This window comes from Schistocerca nitens, chromosome 5 (genome assembly GCF_023898315.1).
Source record: "Schistocerca nitens isolate TAMUIC-IGC-003100 chromosome 5, iqSchNite1.1, whole genome shotgun sequence".
Lineage (NCBI taxonomy): Eukaryota > Metazoa > Arthropoda > Insecta > Orthoptera > Acrididae > Schistocerca > Schistocerca nitens.
The window spans coordinates 425391068-425409852 of record NC_064618.1 but is presented as its reverse complement, the minus strand read 5'-3'; the positions used below and the strand labels follow the sequence as shown (position 1 = coordinate 425409852).

Genomic DNA, 18785 nt, shown 5'->3' with positions numbered 1-18785 from the left:
TCCCATTCACGTGTTTGCCGTATCATTTTGCAATAGGCAGAACCACAGAGCATAAATGTCTATCGGATGGGCTTAGTATTTTGCGCACATCGCCAACATAAAACCTGAATTGTCTTGCGACTTCGATATAACGCTGATTGTTTACATTTTGCACTAGTGGCACTACATTAATGTCATACATTTTATCAGCAACAAAGTTGGTCAGTATTTAAATGAAAATACACGAAAGTCGGAATAGTTATTTTTCATACAGAACTGCCATAGAGTCATGTGACTTGTGGAAGCAACATTTGAAGACAAAAAAAAAAAAAAACTGTGCGCAGAGTCATCGCTCCATAGACAATCCTACTTCCAAGCAGAACTCAGTGATCTTTACGTTATACAGACACTACGAGGACCATCGTATAATTCGCATAAACAAGACTAACAATAAAATAATATAGTTTTACAATATTTTTCCAAATGCTAAATAAATTAAAATTTCGCAACATACTCCAAAATATGTTTAATATATAAGAGATCGCTAATTAGTTATCTCGTTGCAGTGTTGCGTTAACTGCATTACATGTCGAACTTCACCATGGAGATCGGTAATTATCCTTAGATTAGTTATCGTAGCATGCGAAGGTGATATTTCAAGCTACAGTTGAGTATGTTTTACAGAAATTTCAGTATTAGTCTCAACTCTTTGCACAGGATCCAGAATGAGATTTTCACTCTGCAGCGGAGTGTGCGCTGATATGAAACTTCCTGGCAGATTAAAACTGTGTGCCCGACCGAGACTCGAACTCGGGACCTTTGCCTTTCGCGGGTAAGTGCTCTACCAACTTTTTTTTTACATAATGGAGTAACACCAACAAACATAAACTGCTGCTAGCATTTTTTTTATATAAGACGATGACCTTTATAAAATAAAATATTGCTGGGAAACGTAAATAAGTGGACTTTTTTATTACATAATAGCGAAAAAAAATATCCTGCTTCTGTCAGTACAAAACAATAACGGTCTACGTTCCTCTTTTGGGCGCGTACCTCGCTAATCCCGTTATACCTCGCGTTGGTGTCGGGTACGTCTTCACGTGTGGTTGTGGATCCTCTCCACTGTCCTGGTCCTTTCTTGTTCTGATACTTATAATCAATAATTACATTCTCCTACCAGGGACACCCCAACTGGGTGGGGGATCAAGCAAGGCACCCCCTAAAAAATTTGCGTAATATGTTCGATATCTCGGATGTCTCGTAAGCTGTGAGTAATGTTCCTGTAGTAACGCCCAAAAGTCTAGCACATTCTTACTGCCGTCTCGGAAAAGATAACGCACAGTCAAACCTCGAATCCAAGTCACTGCGTTTGTCTTTGTTCGGGGATAATATGTCCTATCTGGGAGAGGTAGTATGCGTGGTTCTATTGTTTGCGGCCCCATCCGAAGGAGGAAGCCGATCATTTTTTTGACCAAACACCATACGTCCGCGGAAGGTCCGCATATCAGGCGGTGCTCCTCTGTGTCTATAACATTGCACTGCGGACACAGTGGCTCTTCCGCCATATGAATTGTATGCAACCTGGAACGAGTCACGTATTTCCCATTTACCACCTGATACCACAGTGCGCGCGTTCCCGTATGAAGGTGTGGGTGGTGCACTGTACGCCACACCACTGACCACGTAACTGTTGGTTGGCGGCGCTCTACGGCATTATTCGGCCATCGTCGAGTCAAGATGTGATATATATCACGTGCCGTTGCCGTCCTGGTAGTCGGTAGTTCCATATGTACATAACTGTGTTCCACAAAAAAGGATCGCATATGGGCAAGCGATGGTGAGATGTGAGACACCGCTACCGGAGCCGAACGAGAAGGTGGAGCGAGTTCGTCTATCAAGGTGCCCGTCAGACTGGTCTGGTGTCGTGTCCACATCTTTATCATTGCAGTTACATAAATAGCCACTGCTCGGTCGCGTACGTCGACTAGTCCAAGACCTCCACGACTACGAGGAAGGGTGCGGGTTTCGTATCCTACCTTAAAAAGCAGACCTGTGCTCACAAAATATCCTAGTGCCGACAGGATTCGGCGGGCCAACACCACCGGCATAGAAAGAACTTGTGCCAGGTGGGGGACGCGAGAAGCTAGATAAATGTTGGCAAAGGTGACCCGTTGTATCATATCCAGTGTCCTTAACCTGTGACTTCGGACACTCGCACAATTGTTTGCAGAAGATGTCTGTAACTCAGTGCCGCCGTGCGTCGAACGTCTGTAGTGAAGATAATTCCTAGGCATTTCATCTTGCTGATCGGCTGTAATGGTGCTACACTTCCTGTCGGGAGTCCCCTCCCGATGTTCATCGCTCCCGACTTTGCCATGTTCAGGCGACTTCCCGTAGCCATACAATACAAATTAATCCAATGCAAGGCCGCTCTTGCCTCGTCGCCTGACCGTGCTAAAAACACTAGGTCATCTGCGTATGTTCGGCATATAAACTTGTTGTGCCTTATCGTCATTCCTTGGAGTCGATTCCGGAGCCCGCAGAGCAGCGGCTCGACAGCGATGGCATATAATATCGTTGACAGCGGGCACCCTTGGCTGACTGATCGTGAGATGGTGATGGGCCCCACCAAGCGTCCATTGATGAGCACTTTGGATGCGGCTTCGTGGAGTAGTCTCATGACAACGGTGACAAAACTTTCCGGAAACTTCATTTTCGTCATCACGTCCGCGAGATAAGCATGACTCAGCCTGTCAAATGAGCGATCGAAGTCTATCGATACCAATACACCCCGGAGACGACATGTTGCTGCCAGTGCGATAACATCGCGGTAGTCGCTGAGCGCCGTTTGTATATTGCTATCTCCTCCTAGCTGGGTTTGGTCGAGTGATATCACTTGGCGTATTACGCGTTTAAAGCGTGCTGCAAGTATCCTGGTGTAGATCTTGTAGTCGCAATTAAGAAGGGTCAGTGGCCGGTAGGCCTGTATCCCTGTGCCGCCAGATGGTTTGTGGATGGGGATGATCATTCTCCTTCCACGAAGGAGGGTGGAAGTGGCACGTTGGGAGACATCAATTCGCAGTACATGGCAGTCCATCGTGGAGTCACGAGATCTTTAAATGTACGATAAAACTCTAACGGAAACCCGTCGGGCCCCGGCGATTTGTGCGACGCTCCCTTATCAATCGCTTCCATTACGTCGTCAACTGTGACTTCATCTGTTAACTCCAGGTTGGCCGACTCGTCGAGACACGCGGAGAGCGTTCGTCGGACCACATGAGAGGCTGCCTGTTGCGCTTCGTCATAGAGATGACCGTAGTGTTCCACAAAAGCGTTGGCAATGTCTTTTAGCGTTGTCATACGGCGACCATCTGGCAGTACGACCGTCTGTATTAAGGTTCTGCGGCTATGTTGTTTTTCTCTGATAACGTGATACATCGACGGTGATTCTCCACGGACTCGTTCAAAGGCCCTTGCACGGATTGCGACATCCTCCAGACGGCGGCGCGTTATGGAGGAGGAGGAGGAGGAGGAGGAGGAGGAGATTAGTGTTTAACGTCCCGTCGACAACGAGGTCATTAGAGACGGAGCGCAAGCTCGGGTGAGGGAAGGATGGGGAAGGAAATCGGCCGTGCCCTTTCAAAGGAACCATCCCGGCATTTTCCTGAAGCGATTTAGGGAAATCACGGAAAACCTAAATCAGGATGGCCGGAGACGGGATCGAACCGTCGTCCTCCCGAATGCGAGTCCAGTGTGCTAACCACTGCGCCACCTCGCTCGGTGGCGCGTTATGGAAATTATTTGGGCCTGTGCTCGTTTTATACCGGCACGACGCTCCTGTGAAGGTGCTTGTACAGAAATTTCGCGGAGCATCGTGAAATAAAACTCCGTCGTGTGTCGCCTCCACATCATCTGCTCTCTTCCGTATGCAATTAACGCTCGGCGCAATGCAGGCTTAACGCATTCCAGCCACCACTGCAACGTCGTCGGATATGTCGGGAGGCGTCGTTCACACACGTTCCAAGTGTCTTCGATTAAGCGTCTGCACTCAGGTTCCCTGAGGTGTGCTGTATTCAGTTTCCAAACACTGCGACTCCTCCACACATGTTGACGACTCAGGGAGACCGTGCATGTATATGGTATGTGATCTGAAAAGGCGACAGGCCACAATTCCGCATCGAGGATCGCAGGTTCGAGACGACGTGTTAGGTAAATGCGATCGAGTCGACTTGCAGAGTGACTCGTGACGTAGGTGTATCCACGTCTGTCGCCATGTATCGTCTCCCATGTATCAATGAGATTCATGTCGTGTATGAGTTGCCGCAGCTCCGGGCATGAAGTACGTATGTCGTGGGTGTTGATCTTTTGGTGCGAGCACGCAGTTGAAGTCGCCTCCAAATAAGACATGTTCATACCGAGCTAAGAATAGTGTTGCTATCTCCTCTGCGTAAAATCGGAATCGGTCGCGCCGTCTGTCTGACCCCGACGGTGCGTAAATGTTAACGACCCGTACTACCAGTCCGCAGCTCGTGGTCGTGCGGTAGTGTTCTCGCTTTCCACGCCCGGGTTCCCGGGTTCGATTCCCGGCGGGGTCAGGGATTTTCTCTGCCTCGTGATGACTGGGTGTTGTGTGATGTCCTTAGGTTAGTTAGGTTTAAGTAGTTCTAAGTTCTAGGGGACTGATGACCATAGATGTTAAGTCCCATAGTGCTCAGAGCCATTTGAACCATTTTTGAACCGTTCTATCAGCACTGTGAGCGCCAGTCCTCGCGCTGACGGCAGATACACCACGTCCTCGGCTACTATGCCGCTACGTAGAAGTATCGCTGTTCCGCTGCCGCCGTCGGTAGTAGGTGTAATGTATGTATCGTACTCAGAGAGGTCGGGGAAGCTCTCAGCACATACTTCCTGCAGCAGAACGATGTCGACGTCTGACGCATGCAAAATGTCTCGTAATAATTGCAATTTGACAGGCGTTCTGATCGTATTAATATTAATAGAGGCTGTTCGATATGCCTGCCGCTGTTCCTCAGTGCGTGAAGCGCACATGAACGCTTATGTTAATTTGTGCGCTGCTGCCTGGTGACATGCTGTCTGTGCGTCAGTCTGCATCTTCTGCGTGGTTAACATCCTGTGGACGCAGCACTCGCCATTGCGGGTGCGTCGTCGGTCTGTGAGTCAGTATCGGATTCGTCGGCCCAGTTCCTGTGCTGGAGGTCCAGCTCCCGTCGTGTCTCTCCGGCCGGGCTGACCAAAGGCGGTGGCGTTGCTGCGGTGGGTGGAGGGACTCCTTCCGTGGGCTTTCCGTCCGGTGTGTCTGTATTCAATCCCTGTCTAGCATGATTCGCGTCGTACTGCTGTGTGGGAGGTAGAACCTCCCGTTGCGCATCCGGATGCACTGTATCCACGTTACACCCAAGTCCATCTGACGTGGACTGTAGTAAGCAGGTATCCGACGGCGCTAGCCGTCGTTTCTTGTGGCGCTTCGGCGATCGTTGTTTGCGCGTGTGCGCCACCGTATCTGAGCGCGGAAGTGACTCCCGGTGCTCAGGAACGAAAGCAGCTTTCGGCACAACCGCAGGATCAATTTCCTTACCGCCTACCGATCCTTTCCGCTCGGTTAAGGGCGTCGTCGGCGCCGGAGCGGCAGAAGTGTGCGTCGTTTCGTCACTGGAGGCGGTCTCCGCTGCAGTCGGTTGGCGTAAATTGTCAGGCTTCTGTAGCTGGTCATTCTTCGGGATGGTATCTGTTCCTCATACGTTAGTGGCAGCGGCGTCAACGTGGACGGAGGCACTGGTTCGCCGTTTGGAACTTGCACTATCCTCCGCTGCATACATTCGGAGCGGACGTGGCCCTCTTTCCCGCAGCCTGAACATGTTTTGGGTTGTCCATTGTAGATGACTATAGCTCTACATCCGCCGATGAACAAGTACGAGGGTACATGTTGTGTCAGTTCTATTCTGATTTGACGCACCCCATTGAGAACTGGGTAAGTCGTGAAGTTGGGCCATTTTTCCTCAACGTGGCTAAGCACTCTTCCATATAGGCGTAGGGCGTCAATGACCAAGTCAGACGGAACCTCGAAGGGAAGTTCGAAAATACATATGTTTCGTGAGCCCAGTCCTGCGTGATCAATAGTTACTTCTCCAACATGTCCATCAGAGTGACGAAATTTGAGCCCATGTTTAGTATCTCGGATGATTCTGTCACATACTGCATCGTTAATCAGCTTGACGTAAACGACACTGCTCACTATGGAGAGGTGGATTCCGATAAGTTCGTTGTAGTCAAGTTTAACTTCGTCTCGTAGGAACCTTTCCATTTCGTAGGCTTTCGGTCTCGCATATTCATTCGAAAACTAGTCTTGAGAGTCGACTTTCGGTATGCATGTGCCATTCTATATCGAGTCGTCTAAACTCGCGAGTGCCGGCCGGTGTGGCCGTGCGGTTAAAGGCGCTTCAGTCTGGAACCGCGTTACCGCTACGGTCGCAGGTTCGAATCCTGCCTCGGGCATGGATGTGTGTGATGTCCTTAGGTTAGTCAGGTTTAATTAGTTCTAAGTTCTAGGCGACTGATGACCTCAGAAGTTAAGTCGCATAGTGCTCAGAGCCATTTGAACCATTTAAACGCGCGAGTACGCCGAAGAGGTAAACAACTGCGCGAGCGCGAAATTCTCCAGCAGAGACGTAAACAGACGTCCGTGCCGTAGCACCGCCGAAGGGAGACTGCCTTTCTTTCAGGAGTGCTAGTTCTGCAAGGTTCGCAGGACAGCTTCTGTAAAGTTTGGACGGTAGGAGACGAGATACTGGCTGAAGTAAAAGCTGTGAGGACGGCGATGTATTTCCAACATGATGGATGTCCCGCACTTAGCTCGCGTGTGGTTGAAGCGGTATTGAATAGCATATTTCATGACAGGTGGATTGGTCGTCGAAGCACCATACCATGGCCTGCACGTTCACCGGATCTGACGTCCCCGGATTTCCTTCTGTGGGGAAAGTTTAAGGATATTTGCTATCGTGATCCACCAACAATGTATGACAACATGCGTCAGCGCATTGTCAATGCATGTGCGAATATTACGGAAGGCGAAGTACTCGCTGTTGAGAGCAAGGTCGTTACACGTATTGCCAAACGCATTGAGGTTGACGGACATCATTTTGAGCATTTGTTGCATTAATGTGGTATTTACAGGTAATCACGCTGTAACTGCATGCGTTTTCAGAAATGATAAGTTCACAAAGGTACATGTATCACATTGGAACAACCGAAATGAAATGTTAAAACGTACCTACGTTCTGTATTTTAATTTTAAAAACCTACCTGTTACCAGCTGTTAATCTAAAATTGTGAGCCATATGTTTGTGACTATTACAGTGCCATCTATCACAAAGCGAAGAAAGTGGTCCAACTAAAACTTTCATATTTCTTTACGTACTACAAGAATATGTAATAAAAATGGGGGTTCCTATTTTAAAAAACGCCGTTGATATCCGTTTGACCTATGGCAGCGTCATCTAGCGGGCCAACAAAAGCGCCATCTGGTTTCCCCGTTGAAGGTAGACAAGTTTCGTTCTTTGTAGTTTTTTTGTTTGACGCTTAATTCGTGAAATATTTGGCCCGGTCACGATCAATGGACCATCCTGGATATACATACTTGCATGTAGGCCATTCAGTTACGTGTTAATGATATAAACGTTGTGTGCTTACATATGATTGTGAACTGTGCACTTTTCATGTTTGGTAAATAAGGAAAAATGTGTATTTCTTTGACGACACGGCCATGCGGCGGCGCTGTTTTCTCTAACGTTGCACAGGGTATTTTACAATGTTTTGTCGATTTGAGATCTGAATATCGTAGTAGTGTGAAGTGACAGGATTCGTCCCATGTACAGGTCAGTAATAATGCAATAATGGTCGAGACACTGTGGAGTGCTATTTTCACTGCAGCGAATCCGTCGCGCGCGTGCAACATGCCCATCGTAAGCATTTCAAGTTTCAGCCGCGATATTTATTTTCTGCTCGTGGAACAATACTAGACTGGGTAAGAAACCTTCGTGCCACTACCACTGCATCAGATCGAATCGTATCGAAAGTCAGTCAGCCCTCGAAAAACCTTTCGAACTCCCGAGAGCATTGAATGTGTGCGTAGCAGTCTGCAGGCAAGCCCTCGTCTCTCGTTACGAAAATATGGTTCCAACAACACTTTACCACATGTCACCCATTCAAAAATACCAAGCAAGTTCTCCATGGAACCTCTGGTAAGTGCATAATTTGCAAACGCTCTTCTGTCGAACGGCCATCTCGCGTGCCTGATTTAAACGTGCCAGGTTTTCACCTGTGGGATTATTTAAAGGAGAGAGTGTACTCCGACCGGCCGAGAAGTTAGGAACGGTTAAAAGATGGAAATCGCGATGAAATTCCATAATTCCTGCAGTAGTTACGGAAGATGGGTTCAGAAACTAGGCAAACGTTTCGAGTATTGTGTAGCCGTGAGTGTTCGTCATTTTCCCGATGTACTATTTCGTCAAATTCGTTTCGCAATTAGTTTGTGTGTTATTCATAACTGAAATAGTCAAAACATTTTGAAAGACCCTGTATATGCAGTAAACAAAAGGTTTACATGCTAAGAATGGTGACATATACACAGAATATTTAATGTTGTATTGGAAAATCTGAAAACCAAATTTTTTGGTGAATAGAAGAGTTACACTAAAACCGTTTTGGCCTGTTTCTTTCTTGGAGGACTATACGCCATATACACTGAAGGGCAAAAGAAACTAGTAGACCTGCCTAATATCGTGCAGGGCCCCCGAGATCAAGCAGAAGTTCCGCAACACGACGTGGCATGGACTCGACTAATGTCTGAAGTAGTGCTGGAGGGAACTGACACAATGGATCCTGCAGAACTGCCCGTATATCAGTAAAACTAGGAGGGGCTGGAGATATCTTCTGAGCAGGCATCCCAGACATGTTCAATAATGTTCCAAGTCTGGGGAGTTTGGTGGCCAGTGGATGTGTTTAAACTCATGAGAGAGTTCCTAGAGCCTTTCTGTTGCAGTCTTGGACGAGTGAGGTGTCGCGTTGTCCTGTTGGATGTGCCCGAGTCCTTCAGAATGCACAGTAGACATGAATGGATGCAAGCGATCAGACAGGATGCTTACGTACGTGACACCTGTCAGAATCGTATCTAGACACTTCGAGGGTTCAATATCACTTAACTGCACAGGCTCCACACCATTACAGAACCTCCAACAGCTTGAATAGTCCCCTGTTGACATATAGGGTCCATGAATTCATGAGGTTGTCTCCAAACCCATACACGTCCATCCGCTCGATACAATTTGAAACGAGGCTCGTTCGACCAGGGACCATGTTTACAGTGATCAACAGTCCAGTGTCGGTGCTGACAAGCCGAGGCGAGGCGTAAAGCTTTGTGACGTGCAGTCATCAAGGATACACGGTAGAGCCTTCGGCTCCGAAAGCCCATGTCGATGGTGTATCGGTGAATGGTTCGCTCGCTGACACTTGTTGATGGCACAGCACTGAAATCTGCAGCAATTTGCCGAAGTGTTTTACTTCTGTCACCTTGAACGATTTTCATCAGTCGTCGTTGGTCCCGTTCTTGTAGGATCATTTTCCGGCCACAGCGATGTCGAAGATTTTATGTGTTGCCGGATGCAATTCAATCTGTATATCGAGCAAGCAGTAAAGGAAACAAAAGAAAAGTTCGGAGTAGGTATTCAAATCCATGGAGAAGAAATAAAAACTTTGAGATTCGCCGATGACATTGTATAGCAAAGAACTTGGAAGAGCAGTTGAACGGAATGGACAGTGTCTTGAAAGGAGGATATAAGATGAACATCAACAAAAACAAAACGAGGATAATAGAATGTACTCGAATCAAGTCGGGTGATGCTGAGGGAATCAGATTAGGAAATGAGACACTTAAAGTAGTAAAGGAGTTTTGCTATTTGGGGAGCAAAATAACTGATGATGGTCGAAGTAGAGAAGATATAAAATGTAGACTGTCAATGGTAAGGAAAGCATTTCTGAAGAAGAGAAATTTGTTAACATCGAGTATAGATTTAAGTGACAGGAAGTCGTTTCTGAAAGTATTTGTATGGAGTGTAGCCATGTATGGAAGTGAAACATGGACGATAAGTAGTTTGGACAGAAGAGAATAGAAGCTTTCGAAACGTGTTGCTACAGAAGAATGCTGAAGATTAGATGTGTAGATCACATAACTAATGAGGAGTTATTGAATAGAATTGGGGAGAAGAGGAGTTTGTGGCACAACTTGACTAGAAGAAGGGATCGGTTGGTAGGACATGTTCTGAGGCATCAAGGGGTCACCAATTTAGTACTGGAGGGCAGCGTAGAGGGTAAAAATCGTGGAGGGAGACCAAGAGATGAATACACTAAGGAGATTCAGAAGGATGTAGGCTGCAGTAGGTACTGGGAGATGAAGAGGCTTGCACAGGATAGAGTAGCATGGAGAGCTGCATCAAACCAGTCTCAGGACTGAAGACCACACCAACCAACCAACCTGCTTGTTTGGCGCTTCAATGTACAAGTGTTTAATTGGCACGGCAGTGGACAACAGCACATGTTTCACTCACAGTTCAAAACGTCTATGTAGATACATAATGGCAGTTTTGGCGTCTTGTTTTTACCTTTTCTTATAGAATTTTTACTTGCTTCGCCGTAACTGACGAAAGCCCCTGGTTTGCGCAGGCCGACCCCGGCCAGAGGTGACGTGGTGGCAGGGCGGGCTCCTGCGCGACGCCTCCATCGACCTCGTGACGGACGCGGTGACTGTCAACCGGTGGTTCGTGTCGAGCGTTCCGCGCTCGCTGTGGAACAGCCACGTCGAGTGCCGCGCCGCCTCCTCCAGCCTGATGCGGCCGCTCGTCAAGAGGGTCCACCTCGACGTCTACCGTGAGTACCAGCCGTAGCACCGCTGCAGCAGTGGTCTCAGACACTTTGCAGATGACGCAGCTATTAATAATGTAGAATAAAATAAAAAATTAAAAATAAAATAAAATATTGAATATTGTATATGTATGATAGTGATTGGCTGTAATTAATATTTGCTTATCTGGAACGTGGACGTTTAATTATTTGGTATCCGACGCTTGACAATGGCTTTTTCGTAAATGCAATGTTATTCGTAGTAGACCGTGAAATGTGACTCAAATAATCGGACTTCGTATTTAAATCGTTTCCAAAGACTGCTGCGGTAGGTGCGGACTCAAATCTCAATATTAGAATAATTTGCCAGCCATCTCAATACGTCGTACAGAGGTGACTGACTATTTCATAAATATAGAATCTTTACAGAGTCGAGTGCCTAGTGAGATTGCAACTCGCAGTGTTCTCATATAATATCAAATATGGCGGTGTGCCAGATAATAAAATATACGTGCTTATACGTGCTTCCCGCACCAGCTATTGTACAAGACCTACTTCTTCTTAATGAAACATAAGAGTGTCGTGACTGTATTTTTGTTTTATCAGCGACATAGCGGTGCCGTTCTGTGCCATAGGCTTTATTTATATGTCAGAGATTAATTATTTAATTAAGATTTCACGTTTCCGAGGAAACTCACGCACGGTATGCAAATGTGCCTTTATCGTAGTACCGCATGAAAAAAAAGGAAAACTTCGCAAATGCTCGGTAAGATAGTTTGAGGGAAGGTGAACTTCCACTGGTCGCGCAGCTCGTCCCGTCGGGGGTTCGAATCCTCCCTCGTGCATGGGTGCGTGTGTTGTCCTCAGCGTAAGTTAAAGTTAGATTAAGTACTGTCTAAGTCTAGGGACCGATGGTCACGGCAGTTTGGTCCCGTAGGAACTTACCACAAATTTCCGAGGTGAACTTCTTGGCCGAGACAGCTTGTAGACAACGTTTATTGTTGATTACCGGTTTCAATACGTGTGGTTTTTTCAGATCTCGATAGAAGGCTATTACACGTCTCCTGTACCAGCTGTACAACAACTCTTTCTAAAACATTGCCAAGTAAGTGAGAGATGAGATGAAAACGATGCATCGGTAAGTCAACGTTAAAACCACAACATTCTACATCTACATCTGCATCTACATCTACATCCATACTCCCTAAGCCACCCGACGGTGTATGGCGGAGGGTACTTTGAGTACCTCTATCTGTTCTCCCTTCTATTCCAGTCTGGTATTGTTCGTGGATAGAAAGATTGTAGGTATGTCTCTGTGTGGGCTCTAATCTCTCTGATTTTATCGTCGTGGTCTCTTCGAGAGATATACGTAGTAGGGAGAAATTTACTGCTTGACTCCTCGGTGAAAGTATGTTCTCGAAACTTCAACAAAAGCCCTTACCGAGCTACTGAGCGTCTCTCTTACACAGTCTTCCACTGGAGTTTATCTATCATCTTCGTAACGCTTTCGCAATTACTAAATGATTCTGTAACGAAGCGCGCTGCACTCTGTAGGATCTTTTCTATCTCTTCTATCAACCCTATCTGGTACGGATTCCACACCGGTGAGTAGTATTCAAGCAGTTGGCAAACAAGTGTACTGTAACTTACTTCCTTTGTTTTCGGATTGCATTTCCTTAGGATTCAGCGTAATTCGCGAAATGATGGTGTCCGTAGCACGCACTACTTCATTGCAGCCCTAATAGTGGTGACTGGCTCCAATGAAGTACACACTAAGGTCTGGTATGCGACACGAGCATTTCGAGGAATACTCTGAATGTGGTTTTAACGTTGACCTACCGATGCATTGTTCATCTTGTCTATCGCATACAGTACATGGCAGTATTTTTCGTGTGGGAGACATGTTAGAACCTTCCATAGAGGTCTGACGATTGGTAACCATGGGCACCGAAACCTAAATCGACAGTAAAGGTTGTTTACAAGCGATCTTGGCTAGAAGTTCAGCTTCTCTCAGGCAATTACTACAGATCGCCTGTTAGCACTCAAGATGAGTAAACTGATTAAGGAAGATACTGATATGATATCAATGTGGTCCAGACTTTGGCAACATCATTCTAAATGAAAAGTACAAATTTATTTTTGGGAGTATTTTTGATCTGTCGATGCAACTACAAAAAGACGTGTTTTTTTCACAAGACGCGTTTGTTTATTGAGTTAAAGCATCATCAATGGTCTCGAGTTAAGTCATTTACATACTGATTTGCCTTAATACCGAAAAAGAGTTCATTAGCAATATGTTGGTTTGTTCTCATGGTGATTTTCGATTGATGTCTCCTTTACATTGGGAAATGCCGTATGCCAGTACATCGTTGATGATTTACTTCTTTAGACACTGGTAGTTCTGATCTAATTTTTATATATTCTGCAGCACTATGCATTTCTTGTGTGGTGTGAAAAACATAAGAAATGCGTGGTACTGCCAGAAAACTAAAAATTAAACCACAGCTACCAGTGTCTAAGGAAGAAAAACATGAACGACGTGCTAGTAGAAGGCATTTCCCGATGTAAGCGAGAAATCAATCGAAAATCACAGTAAGTATAAGCCAACATATTATTAACAAACTCTTTTCCGATCTTAAAGCAAATCAGAATTTAAATAACTTAATTAGAGACCACTGATGATGCTTTACTTCAATAAATCGAAACGCGTCTGGTGAAAAGCAACACGCATTTTTGTAGTTGCAACGGCAGATCAAAAATACCCTCAAGAATTGTTAAGCAACTACGAGCAACAAGGACACACAAGTGAAGAATTTACAAATTGATTTGTTTCGTTAACTGATATTTGGCTTACAAGGACATTAGGAGATTTTAACTCACTAAAGTCTTCGAAGTGAATCAATTGCTAGTGAACAACAGAGTACATTACACATGGAGAGGTGTTAACAGAGTAAAAATCACCTTTCACAGTGGAATGGTAGCGAAATTCAAAATCTTATAGTCAAACAGCAAATAAATAGAAACAGAGGGAACCTGATAGACATTAACACTAAACTTCGAAGAAGCAGTGTCTATATGTATTTATCTTTGTGTGCTTGTATATGTTGGTTAGGGTGGAAGAGGGGGTGGAAGAGGAGAACAACGTCCTCAAAAAATAGGTGAAAGTGAAGTGAGAACTAAAATTTCTGTGATTTACGGAATAATGCAGGTAGGGAGGTAAAACTTGACACACATATCTGAAATGAGATAACGTTTTATTGAAACCAAAAATTGGTGCAAAACTGGCTAACCGATTGCGATGGTCAGCAACACATCAGTGAGACCTTATGACATTCGTGTATACAATTAGCTATAGTAACAGAGGTAAGAGAGGTTCTCTTGTCAATCTTACCGTGGCTGATAAACACCTGCTGGAAGGTACGATTTTTATGCTGGATGTCACCCCACTCCATACTACTACCCATGTGAAAGGTCTCTAGCGCACATCATTTGGTGAGGACCGCGTGCTGAGCCGCGACGTCAGTTGTACTTGGCGTCCCTGGTGCTCAGACATCAATCCGTGTGATTACTGGCTGTGGTGTTACCTAAAGTCGCAAATGTATCGCAATGGTACGACCTCAAAAGGGATGCTGAAAGATAACATCCAAAGACAGTTTCTCACCAAACCTATCGATATGCTGTACTGTGCTGTTCACAACATTGTCCCTCGACTACAGGTATTGTTGATAAATCACGGCCGTCATATTGAGCATTTGTGTGTAACATCGTCTTTGCAAAAAATCTTTTGTTACGCTTGTTACTGTGCTTATTTAGTGCTCTTTTTTTATTTCAATAAAATGTCTTGTCATTTGTAGCAAGTGTGTCAATTTTTACCTCTCTGCTTACATTACTCCCAGAAGTAATGATTTTCGTAATGTTAACGGACTTTAGGGCCACCCCGCACATCTGGTAAAATAATCTAATAGTCTACATAAAAATTTAAATTATATTAACAATCAGAATAAAATAAAACTGAAACATAGTAAGCGTATTGAAGAACAGCTGGAAGAAGTATTGTATATGAAAAGTGGTGTAGAAAAAGAGTAAATGTTAGAATTAACAACTTAAACAAAAAATATGTAAGCAAAATTGTGCATCAATAATATGAAGAACTCTTTTCCTACTTTATGGAAGATGTGCTATTATACTCAATCCGAATGACTTGAAATGCTTTCTGCCTGGTTTGCGTGCAACCCACATAATGAAGTTTTCTTATAGGTCCTCTACACTGTTTTCGACACAGTCATGTGACTAGACGAAATGATTGTCACAAAAGACCGTATGTCAGTCAGTCGAGAGGTAAATTAATGCCACGATACTGCAAATACCAGAACACGTGTTATTAGAGATGACAGCCATTATCGCTCCTAAGCTCAAGTAAGTGACATTTCAAAAATGTTACCACACGTGTTACTACCTGAGGCAACTAACACTCGTTGCTTTGTCACGTAGACCATACCTGTGACGCAGACCATTCAGTGATCCATATTACGAACTATTATTTTCCTGAATGACAGATTTTTCCAAGTATCTCTCTACTTCCAAAGTTCTACGGTAATTTGGAGTATTATTGCTCTGTGAAAGGCCTCCCAACTAGCGCCGTTCATTTGGCGAGTTATTTTGCGTAAACTGTTTAATGAACTCACCTATTAGAAAAAAAAGTGAGTTTCTTTACATATCAACATAGCATCACTTGAAAGATATCGCCTTGAGTAGGCTCCCAAAGTAATAAAAGGTTTCTAAAACAGGGAGTGAACTAATTTACGATGTCACAAAGTACATCATTGGATCATGTGCTTTCTCTCTCTCTCTCTCTCTCTCTCTCTCTCTCTCTCTCTCTCTCTCTCACACACACACACACACACACACACATTAGTCATAGAGAAACCCAACAAAATCTACTAAAATTGCCACACAATATTTATATCCTTTGGTACGTACTCACTCCAAAGACTATTAAGCACTGGCGGTAGTACACAACATCGACATTTCGACATGTTACACAGCTTCGAAATAAACGGCACCAACACGTGGCTAAGATAAAAAGAGAAATTTTAATTTATTGACATAATTAACCAAAATTTTATCGTTTTAGAAACTGTATGAGGTTTTACAAAAACTGAAACATTCAGAATCAACGTTGTAATATGACCGTGAAGTGATACTTCACGTTACACATGGCCTCATGTTTAATTCCACAACTTTTGCAGTCAAATTCATGAAAATAATATTAATTAAAACTTCACTGAAAGCTTTTCCGTCCAAATTGATTCTGACACAACTACTGTGAGCAATTTTTACAACATAATTCTACACTCTTACATCTTTTATTACCAGTCCATGAGCAGCTCACTTGGACTCCGTCAGTTCGGTCTTCACATCCGCCCCCATCTGACTAACACGGTCGCCCTTCCTGCTCAACCACCCGCCTATTCACACCGAGTGGTGGTGGGTGGGAGGGGGTCATTCCGCAGTGACCACACTGACAGCCCCTAATCTGTCAAGTTAGACTAACTTTGACCCCACTTTCTCTTTACTTACCAAACTAAGTTGGCACTACCCTACACTACCACCACTATCCCTGGATAATCATGATTTCAATATAGGCACACATTTATTTCATTCACACTTTCATGCACTCACACAAACCCTGATGGAAAATTGTATGGTGGAAAGAAGGAAGGTGACACAATCAAGACACGAAAGATTCGAACCTTCCTAGTCATCAGGCGAAGTAAGACTATAAAAACTGTGAAAAAATCAATTATTTCTTAATTAAGGATACCAAATTTATTTCAAGAGAAAAACAACAAATTAAGGGAAACAACAGTTAAGTATCAACTGGAACTGACTGGTGCTATACACTACCCAAAGATTCATCCATCTAGGTTAATGAGCACTACTTGCACATAATCGTGTCTCAGAATATCATACTATACACACTCAAGCCATAAAGGTACAGTAACCACAATGGCAGATGCGTTTAAACTAGGCCAGGGGTGTCCAGCCCGTGGTGTAAGGGCGGCATGCGGCCCAAACTATCAACGCTGTCCAAGAAGGTAGCGCCTATATACGGTCGAAAAATAAAATTCCATAAAAATTCTGTTTCTGTTACGTTGTGATAAACTGAATATTTTCAATTTGAAACTCACGTCATACAATGCTATCAGCACATTGGTCGAATTGGTCCACAACGGTGGTTTTTTTATGCCTAGCTGTTATTGTTAGTATTGAGTACATTATGTGCGGCCCAAAAATAGTCGTCTTCTTCCAATGTGCCCAGGTAATGATTGGGCAACCCTGCACTAGGCTATCCTCACTGCTCTAACACTGGAAATGAATCGGAAGGCGAACGAAACCCACAGACTTGACACGTACGTATTTCGAAAAGTGAGCTTTTCATAAGGCTTGCAATTCCACAGTGGCGTTAGTGAGTAGCCTGGACTTGCCCCAGTTTCTGTCAATATTTACAGACGTGCGCGTACCTCTGCACAGTGCCAACCATACACTGGCTGCCGGTGCCTGCACTCACCAGCCTAGTTTACTTCGCCGCCACTGTGCAGCACCTCCCCACTCCACACTCTCACTATCCTTGAAACCCCCCTGGCCTCAGCTGAGCACTAGAGACCTTCTCAGTTTGTAACCACGGGTATATCGATACCCTAGGAAGCATCAATGTATCCGGTGCACAATATGTGTATTTCATTACTGTCTGAATTGTTATCTTATACTTCTACAATGACGAGCTCGTATACCTCAAATAAGTGACGGGAATGCAACCAGGTGGCGTCGTCGACAACCCTTAACATTTCGACAGGAGCACATACAAATGCAGCGAGTAAGCGTTGTGCAGGGAAATTTAGAACTTGAGTTCTCAGAGAAACTCCAGGCAGATAACACTCACTCACTCACTCATTCACACACACACACACACACACACACACACACACACACACACACACACACACACACACACTGTAAACGCTAGCTCCAGCAAAAATCAAAGATGTCCAGCGTCTCGGTTATGTGACTAGATTTGTGATGTCTTCTCAGAGAAGCCACAGTTCATAGTAATCGACGGAAAGTCATCGAGTACAATAGAAGTGATTTCTCACGTTCCTCAAGGTAGTGTTATAGGCAAGGTACAGCCGCCCATGCAGCTTCAACACGAAACCACAGTTCATCAAGAGTGGGTGACTGGCGTATTGTGACGAGCCAGTTGCTCGGCCACCATTGACCACATGTTTTCAATTGGCGAAAGGTCTGGATAATGTGCTGGTCAGGGCAGCAGTCGAACATTCTGCAACATTCGGTCTTGCATTATCCTGCTGAAATGTAGGGTTTAGAAGAGACCGAATCAAGGGTAGAGCCACGGGTCGTAACACATTTGAAATGTAACGTCCACTGTTCAAAGTGCAGTCAATGCCAACAAGAGGTGACCGAGACGTGTAACCAATGGCACCCCATACCATCACGCTGGGTGACACGCCAGTATGGCGGTGACGAATACACGCTTCCAATGTGCGTTCACCGCGATGTCGCCAAACACGGATACGACCATCATGACGCTGTAAACAGAACCTCGATTAATCCGAAAAAATGACGTTTTGCCATTCGTGAACCCAAGTTTCTTCGTTGAGTATGCCATCGCAGGAGCTCCTGTCTGTCATGCAGCGTCAAGCGTAACCGCAGCCATGGTCTCCGAGCTGAAACTACATGCTGCTGCAAACATCGTCGAACTGTTTGTGCAAATGGTTGTCTTGCAAACGTACCCATTTGTTGTATCAGGGATCGCGACGTGCCTTCACCATCCGTTACAGCCATGCGGATAAGATGCCTGTCATCTCGACTGCTAG

The 18785-nt window shown here is 45.0% G+C and overlaps 1 protein-coding gene across 1 annotated transcript in view; it reads left to right on the top strand.

Moving 5' to 3' along the window:
* Positions 1–18785, top strand: part of LOC126260504 (hemicentin-1-like) — a 1544736-nt gene that overhangs the window by 831260 nt on the left and 694691 nt on the right. Inside the window, exon 5 of the mRNA XM_049957834.1 lies at positions 10714–10917. Within this exon, the coding sequence (XP_049813791.1) occupies positions 10714–10917 (204 nt within the window). The remainder of the gene's footprint in view (positions 1–10713; positions 10918–18785) is intronic.